Below are 9,569 nucleotides of genomic sequence, written 5' to 3'. Positions count from 1 at the left end.
CTGCAGCCTCAAATTCCTGGGGTCAAGTAACCCTCCTGCCTCAGCCTCCTATGTGGTTGGGATCAAAAATGCACTGCACCAAATCCTGCTCATTTTTTTGTTATTGTTGCTTTTACTTTTTAGAGACAAGGTCTTGCTATGTTGCCCAGGTTGGTCTCAAATTTGTAGCCTCAAGCGATTCTCTCACATCAGCCTCCCATTAGATGGGATTACAGGCATTTGCTACCAAGCGTTGTGGATTACATTCTTTTATCTAATATCTTGGTCGCCAATAAAGTTAGCCTTCTGATTAATGCTGCTGTTACATTTTACCACTCAAAAATTTTCATGGAAAACTTTGATGTTTGGAGAATACGTATTAATATGTACATTAAGAGTATGTTGTACAGACTACTGTCTGAAATTCACATTTTAAAAGTGCTAGACATCCTCTCTACGAATGGAAGTACTGGGGAGGGCATGAAAGAATATCAGAGCGTACATGTGCAAGTGCTGCTGCACCGTCTCCAGCCTCGGCTGGCATGTGCAGTCCTGGTCAGTGGCATTTTTCAAGCTGCTCTTGAAGCTTTCCAAGGTGCTAGAAAGATTCTTGCCAAGACTTTCACAGTTTAGCTGATTGGGCAAGGACCATATCTTTTCAATTTCCTAGAAAACATAGCAATGAAATAGGTTAGAAACACACATACTTATTTGTAAGATTTTAGTTTGTTCTTATTAGTCTCAGGAAACACAGAGAACAAGCGATCATGTCAGTTGCTTCTGTGCATTCCACAGTAGGAGAAAGAGCCCTTGGCTGTGGAAATACAGAAGCCCAAATTTTACTCCCGGCTCTGCTGCTAGCCAGCCAGGCAAGACAGCATGTTCTTGAACATATAGCAGAGAACACGCAATTCTCCACCAAATGGCCTGGCTCTTAACTTCCCGAAGCTCTGTTCTTAGGAACACACACAATTCAATAGCAGAAAAACAAAAAAAAATCAATTTAAAAAAAGGACAAAGAAGCTGAGCAGACGTTATCCAAAGAAGACATAAAGATGGCAAACAGGTGAAAGAAAAGGTGCTCAACTTCACTCATCATCAGGAAAATGCAAATCAACCACAGTGAGCTATTACCTCATACCTGTTAGGATGGCTGTTACCAAAAAGACAAGAAATAACGAGTTGGTGAGGGTGTGCAGGAAAGGGAAACCTTGTGCCCTATTGGTGGAAATGTAAATTGCTACAGCCATTATGGAAAACACTATGAAGATTTCTCAAAATATTAAAAATAGAACTACCATATGATCCAGAAATCCCACTTCTGGGTATAAAGCCAAAGGAAATGAAATTACATCCCAAGGAGATATTTACATTATTCACAAAAGCCAAGATATAGAATCAGCCAAAATGTTTCTAAAGAGATGAATGAATAGAGAAAATGTGACATTATATACAATAAAATATTATTCAGCCATAAAAAGAAGGAAATTATGCCATTGGCAGCAACACACATGAACCCAGAAGATATGCCAAGTGACGTAAGTCAGCCACAAAAAGAAAACTACTACACAATCTCATTTACCTGTAAAGTCAAACTTTGTAAAAGTCAAACCCATAGAAACAAAGCATAGAGTCGTGGTTACCAGGAATGAACGTGGGAGGAATGAAGATGTTGGTCAAACGGTATAAAGTTGCAGTTACGTAGAATAGGCACATCTAGAGAAGTAATATACAGCATGAGAATTATAGCTGCTAATATTGTATTACATACTGAAGCCTGCTAAGAAAGTAGATTTTAGGTGCTCTTAACACACACGCACAACACACAAAGATAACTCTGAGATGACAGATATGCTCATTTGTTTGTAGTAATCATGTCACTCTGTGTGTTTATCTAAACATTGTGTTGTACGTTTTAAATATATACTACTAAAAATAAATATGAAAATTTAAAAAATTTTAAAGAAAATTTAAGCTTTTCAAAATTCATAGCCACAAACACAATGATTAGAAATAAATCATATGTGGCTATTCATATGTGAGGGGAATAAAACCTGGATTTGCCCTGCTCTGAAAGTCAGCAGTGCAGTCTGGGAGGCTCCTGTTCTGCCCGCTGCAGGTGGAGGGGCTCCTGAGACTCTGAGGAACATCTGGAAAGACTCTAGAAGTAGGTCCCCACCCTCCACATCTCCAGCCCCTACCTCTAAGATTTCATGGACATCTTATCAGTATCTTCCCGGAAACAATCAGTTTTTTAAAAGACCAATCATTTTGCCAAAAAAGAAAACCTTTAGAATAATACCTATTAATTGACAACATGCAAAACACTTACCATATGTGGAATTAAATGACAAATATAGGTAACTTAAAATTTAAAACCACCTGAAAAATACCACAAACATATAACGTCTATGTCTATAAACATACACATGAATCTATACACTTTCCCTAGACACAGCTATTCTACCATAAATACTTTATTTTACATCATCAGAATTTATTTGCTTCATCACATTTTATTTATATCACTATATTCTTACTGATATTGGAAGCCTAGTTCCATGTTGCACCAATTATGGGAAGGTATCATATGTAGGTCAACACTTAGATAATATTTCTGTCGAAATAAAACTTTAAATTTTTTTTCAAAACCACTGTCAGTTTCTCTTGCAAAGAAAAATCATGAACCATTCAAGGGACCAAAGGGAGCTAACAAATATATGCTCCAAGGAAATGTGAACACTGCTGAAAAGTCAAGGTTGGGAGCTGAGCTCTGGAGGCCGCCCCAAGATGGAGACCCCAGCACAGCTGAGGTAGATTTAGTGGCGGAGTGAAGACTTCTCAGGAACTGATGAACATTAATCCACGATCAGAGCACTCATGCCACTGTCACCACCACCTCAACCAAACCTCAAAATCTCACTGTGGGGGGAACTAAACCAGCCAATAGATTATTACAAAGCATGCAACTTCTTGACTCCAATTCATCTATTATTGTCATTCATTTTATAAGTTTCTTTTTTTCCCAAGTGATGTGGGAGTGGAACTTGAACAGAAATCTTACAGGACTATTCATTCATTCATTCAACAAATACTTATGGAGCACCTGCCAAGTGCCAGGCCCAAGATAAGTGCTGGACTGAGAGTTGTGAACACAGGAGACAAAACTCCTACCTCCATGAGGTTCACACTCCAGTGCAGGAACACTACCCACAGACAGCCACAGGGGCAAACTGGTCAGCATGTCACAGGTGACCTGGAGGAAAATAAGGTGGGGGTTGGGGCAGTGCTGGAGGTGCAAGACGAAGGACTTCTTAGCATCATTAGGGAAGCACACTGCAGGTGAGGAAGCAGCGGGTGCAAAGGCTCTGAGCTGGGTGCAAAGGAGCCAGCGAAGTGGAGAAGAGAGTGCCTGGGAGGGCAGAGGGAAGGATGTGCCACCCAGACAGCAGGACCTAGCAGTGGCCTCCCTTAGAAATCAGACATTTGATTCCAAATAAGACTGGAAGACACTGGGCACTCTCAGCAAAGGAGTAACACCGTCTGATGATGTTTTGGAAGGATCACTCTGGCTACTGCATTAAGGATGGAGGCAAGGGGAGGAGGAAGGGAGAGCTGGTTCGGATCAGAAAGGTGCTGGTGGAGGTGGTAGAACATGGCCAGATCATGGAAACATTTGGAAGGTAGAAGGGAGAGTTTTCTAACTGAAAAAAAAAAAGAAAGAAAGAAAGACTAAACAAGTATGCCAGCGTTGTTGTCCCTGGCATCTGAGGGAAAGAATACCAGGGGAGGGAAAAATTACATGGAAAGATGAAGAGGTTTTTTTGTTTTTTTTTCACATGAGTAGAGTTGAGGGGCCTGTTTGACATCTGAGAGGGAATGCAACTGAACACAGGAGCGTGAAGGTCAGGGGAGGTATTGGCCGGAGAAGGAAATTTGGAAGTTGTCAGGAAGTAATTGGGGTTTTTAGGTTGCAAATGAATCTGGATAAGATTAGCTAGCATGTGAGCATAGACTGAGAAAAGAAAGGGTCTGGACACAGCCTGGGTCCTTGTGCCACATAGAGGAGCCAGGTGTGGAATTGGAGACAGCTGGTGAAGGATGCAAGAGGAGCCCAGGGAAAGTCCTGGGAGCTGAGTGACGTGGGGCTGGGCGAGGCGGAGTCTGTGTCAATGCCTGGCTCAGATAGGGAGGAGAGGAGTGAGACTTCGCATATGGAGGTTGAGGGGCTGGGCAGGTGGAGTGGTGTCTGCTGTCTATGTTAGCCGCACCCGGCCCATCTGGTTCAACTTTTACGTAACGAAGTTGTGAGTTTTTTTCAGTTGCCATGGACCCTCAGGTCACATAACCCGAGCATGCCCAGATGAACCAGTATGCAACCACAGCGGGAACCGGAGTGCTCGGACTGAGGAGCGGGGACTGAATTAAGAAGCGGACACACTGCATGGCAGGATCCAGGATCCAATTGCATTGAGCTCTGGCATCACCCAGGGCAGGATCCAGTCAATCAGATCCTCATTACACGATGTTGATAAAACCTAACCCAGTCCCCAGCTCAGAGGCACTACTTGGGAACCATCCCTGGTGTTCTGCTTACTTAAATCTCATTGCTAAATCCTCCTTGGTTGTGGTCACTGAGTTGATACCTGCCAAGCAACTGAACCCCTGCATTGTGTGAGTAACACTTGAAGGAGTCTGACAGGGAGAGGTCAGCTCAAGCCAGTCTCCATTTTCTATCGTGTGGCAGCGCTCAAGGATACAGACTTCTTTCCTTTCTTCACTTAAGTTTCCGCGGCCTGCTCTATCGCAGGAGACACAGCCTCCTCCGGCCCTCCCTCACCCACTGCCCCTAATGTGCACAGACCCCAATTGTTGTCTGAATGTAACCACAGCAAAGCAGAAAGGGAAAGGATGGCAGCAAACTCAGGCAGAGCATCTGCAAGGCAGAGAGATGTCTAGGTCCAGCCTCAAGACTCCAAGCTACATGTACATTTCCAATAACATGCATAGAAGCCCTTGGACTTTCACACTCTGCATTTTGTTTTGTTTTGTTTTGTTTTTTCTGAGCGTGAAGTTCTCTAAACCTTCTCCAATTCTCTCACCCAAGCATTTCACAGGCTCGGTGTTCTTCTTGCTCCAAAGAGAACCCTTTTTGTAGCATACCAATGCACAGATACAACTAGGTCAGAACAATAGATATAGGTGAATATCCCTTTAGGGACCAACTCACTCTTGAGAACATAGATTGAATTAAACCCATTGTATGAGGGCTCTACCATGGAGTATTCCCTTATAGCAAAGAACCTCTAGTTCATAATTTGTAACTGCATGCAAATTAATTTTCATTCAATGCATTTATAATGTTCCTGCTATGGATGTTATTCTTAAATTTAACAAAATAATAATTTTGACATACAGAGGATTATAAAGTAGAAAAGTGCACATTCTACCCCAGTAGCAAGGACTACTGGAATTAAAATTCCAGGGTTCTTCAGCACAGGTGTACCAGGCTCCAGGTAAGGAGAAGCATCTAGGGCAAAGGTTGAGATTGACATTCATCAGGCTATACTTTTGGGATCTGGTAAAACCACCATGTGTGAAAGAAAACACCTATCAGACTCTCTTTCTCTGGCTAGATCAGGCCTGGAATCAGGAAATAGGGGATAAATGTGCACAGGTGGACCCAAAGGTCTAGATCTAAAGAGGCAGTAGGAAGCCCCCACCCAACCTGAAGTTCCAGCCACATTCTCCAACTCAGCTTATCCCAGGAGATACAGTGGGCACTTGCTATCATATCTGAAATTTAATTTCTGCTGCCCATTCATCTCTTTACTGCTGCTTTTTACTGTTTGGAACAAAGGGTGGAAGAGGGTAAGGAGTTGGCAGCCCCAAAACTTTTGTCATATCGATTTGATCAGCTGAAACTTTCTCTTCCAATGGGAATTCCATGTTGCTACTGAGAAACCTATATTTAAAATAATTATTTAGATATTGAAAACTAACAAATGGCATTGTGCTCTTGGCCCACCTCTGTTGGGCACTTCATATCCCACAGCCTGAAAAAGATTCATATTTCTAAAAGTCTCACATACTTGAAGCCCTTGACCCACAGACCCATCCTAAAAGCTTTGCATCCTGAGGTAAGCAACATACTATTTTTGTCATTAAAGACAGGAACTTCTGCTCTTCAGCAAAACTAACTCAACTGTTACCAGCCAGACTTGTTGACAATCATATAACAATTTGAACTATAAATACAGTCTTTGGGTCAGTTGCTTTGAAAGCTGGAGTCTCTTGACTATTTTATTATTATAACCTTCACTCACCACTAAAAAATTGTCTGTATATGAGGATGAGGGGCCAGGCATGGTGGCTCACGCCTGTAATCCCAACACTTTGGGAGGCTAAGGTGGGCAGATCATGAGGTCAGGAGTTCGAGACCAGCCTGGCCTACATGGTGAAACCCTGTCTCTACTAAAAATACAAAAATTAGCTTGGTGTGGTGGCAGGCACCTATAATCCCAGCTACTGGGGAGGCTAAGGCAGGAGAATTGCTTGAATCAGGGAGGCAGAGGTTGCAGTGAGCTGAGATTACACCATTTCACTCCAGCCCGGGCAACAGTACAAGACTCCATGTCAAAAAAAAAAAAAAAAAATTGTCTCTGAGGATTTTTTTTTTTTCTGTATCCACATTTAATATCTGACAAAGATCTGCACAACCTGGAAATAAGAATTTGATCTTCTAAAAAAATCAATGTGAATATGGGGTTGTAGAGTTGGTCATTGCTAGGGACTGCTCAGGGCTTCCTGCTGACATGTGCAACTCCTCCAAAGGCCACAAGACATTGATTAGGGACCAGCAGCTCTCACTCCCTCCTGACCCTTCACCAAGACATGGCATTCTACACCCTTGCTATGCTGTGGGAGTCTGGCATGGCTATCTCTCATCTCTCTCGGCATCATCTATTTCTCTGCTTTCTGTGATAATCTCATGCTCACAGACATATGCATCACAAAAGCAAGAAATAACATTCAGAACCAGACCTAGAAGAAAGACAGGTCTTCGCTGCATTGTTGGAAAGACATCACCACTGTCCAAGCTTGTCGGGAAGATCAGGCCTGCCTAGGGGCTCAGGGGTCTTTAATTCTAGGACAAAGGAGTGGCCCCCAAATAAAAGTCACATTCTCTGACTTAGCTGTAGTTGGATACCCTACATGGGAGCCTATTGGGCATGTGTCCAATTTAATAAAAAGGAAACTGCTATGCTGGTTCCCGTTCAGCCATCAATTTTTGGTACTAGCCGGTGTATTCAATTAGTTAGAGCCAGTGCTGGGTTGGTAAATATTTAAAAACTAACTCTCCAGAAAAAAAAAATCTGATTTGGAGCACTTGCCAATTTCCATGGTGCAAATGCCCCCGCATGGCCCAGTTCAAGCTGCCACCATAACGTCACTAAACATAGAGATGGGAAAAACTGCACTTAGCACAAGACTGCATAGTATTTCCATCATGTGGATACAACGAAAGCAAATCATCTCGGGAAGATAGATAACAGCAAAACATACTAAAATAATTAGGAAGTGATGAATCTTGAGTAATTATTTCTTATGTTTCTAACATGATTTATTTCATCATAAGTTTATGTAATTTATTTATTATGATGATATCTATGTTTAACAATCAGCTTGCAAAATTCCCGAAAATTTAACAATCAGCTCTCATAAATCAATGCCACTCAACCCCAGCACACCACTGGGAGAGGTCAAGAGGGAGGAAGGGTGAGCAGTCATTCTGTAAGCCCGACTTGCAACAAGACTGTGTGTGTGACACCGTTGCTGTAGTTATAAGAACCAAGCAGCAAGGTTTGAATAACTTGACTGCCTTGCAAGGGCCAATAGTATGAACATGAAATTCTCTGAAATATTAAAGATGACAAACCTGGAAATGGTCCTGCGCCAAAGTGACTCCTTGTATAGCAGATAAAATGAGATGCCTTATCCCACTTTGCTTGCAACTCAGAGTAGCACACAAAATGTCCTTGGTCCAGGAAGGGTTTTCTGCCAGAGGAAACACACAGAGAAATAAATAATAGACAGTCCTCTCCTGAACTAGCCACTCTCACAAAATCACTTTTTAAAGATTCAAAGTGATACAAATTCCTAAACATTCCTTAAATCATCAAGATGAACATTCAGATGATGAGGGTAAAGCTGTGCCTTTTGAGTTCCAAAGGTAATAAAATAAAGATTTTGTTTTTCTTGGCCTAATTGATTTTGTAAATATTAATTTTCTCTACGTCCCCAAAGTGGCTCCTTTCCCTGTATCCCCTACAAGTGGGGTACTCATTCACCCCAGTTTGCCCAGGACAGACTTGCTTTTCATTTATTCTTGTGTGGTTATGAACGGTGCCCTCTTGTCATTCTCAAAAGCGCCCCCGTTTGAAGGATGAATTACACACTATGTGTGGTCTTCTCCATGCCCCATGCCTCACAAGTCACTTCCTGGAAGCCAGTCATGACTCTCCTCCCCCTGGTCCTCACAGCCAACCAACCTCCCCATCTGCTCAGGGTGACCTCCCAATGTCTCTCCACCTGTGTGTCTGTCCAGCACCCATAGATCACGCCCAGGAAACTGCTGTGCTCTTAACAGTCCCACCCCCACCTCACCCTTCCAATCTACCTTATGCTTTGAGCCGCAGGGCTCTTCCTCAAAGGAGATCCCCCACTACAGGAATCTGTGCAAAGGCTCCACGTTGCATCCAAAGTCTTTCCACAATCTTAGGCGCCTCCACCTCTCTGCACTCATGCCCTGTCTCCCTCCTGTCTCCTCAAGGCCATCGGATACAAGGCACCACTTCTCCCTTCTTGAACCTACCTATCTTTTAGAGCTCTGCCTCCAGACACCCAACTTTCCCAGGCTGAGCAGAGCCTCTCCGTTCCCTGCTGCGTAGATGCCTGTGTGCTCACCTCCCTATGTGGTCGCCCACTGCACGGTAAATCCATCTGCACAAGACCTGCCACCACGAGCAACTTTTCTTATCACTGCCTTCCTGTCATTGTGGCACCTAGCACAGGGCTTTGCACTTCCTAGATGCTTGGTCGTGACAGAAAATAAAATACATTTTTAAAAGAAAGAAAATCTTTTTTTTTAATTAAAGAAAAAATGTTATCCTGACTCTTAAATTATTAATAATAAATTGTTTCTCAAAAGTCCTTCAGAAAAACAGTTCTGGGTCAGGCGTAGTGGCTCACACCTGTAATCCCAGCACTTTGGGAGGCCGAGGTGGGTGGATCATGAGGTCAGGAGATCAAGACCATCCTGGCCAATATGGTGAAACCCCATCTCTACTAAAAATACAAAAATTAGCCAGGTGTGGTGGCAGCTGCCTGTAATCCCAGCTACTCAGGAGGCTGAGTCAGGAGAATTGCTTGAACCCGGGAGGCAGAGGTTGCAGTGAGCCGAGGTCGCACCGCTGCACTCCAGCCTGGTGACAGAGCAAGACTCTGTCTAAGAAAGAGAGAGAGAGAGAGAGAAAGAGAGAGAGGAAGGAAGGAAGGAAGGAAGGAAGGAAGGAAGGAAGGAAGGAAGG

At 43.2% G+C, this 9,569-nt stretch overlaps 1 protein-coding gene across 1 annotated transcript in view; it reads right to left on the bottom strand.

The window, feature by feature from the left end:
* Positions 1-9,569, bottom strand: part of ABCA13 (ATP binding cassette subfamily A member 13) — a 514,497-nt gene that overhangs the window by 379,357 nt on the left and 125,571 nt on the right. The window contains 2 exon segments of the mRNA XM_023226480.1: positions 482-645; positions 7,919-8,037. Coding sequence (XP_023082248.1) covers positions 482-645; positions 7,919-8,037 — 283 coding nt within the window.

This window comes from Piliocolobus tephrosceles, chromosome 8 (genome assembly GCF_002776525.5).
Source record: "Piliocolobus tephrosceles isolate RC106 chromosome 8, ASM277652v3, whole genome shotgun sequence".
NCBI classification, from domain to species: domain Eukaryota; kingdom Metazoa; phylum Chordata; class Mammalia; order Primates; family Cercopithecidae; genus Piliocolobus; species Piliocolobus tephrosceles.
The sequence above is the reverse complement of the archived record's forward strand: the minus strand, read 5'-3'. Positions and strand labels throughout refer to the sequence as shown.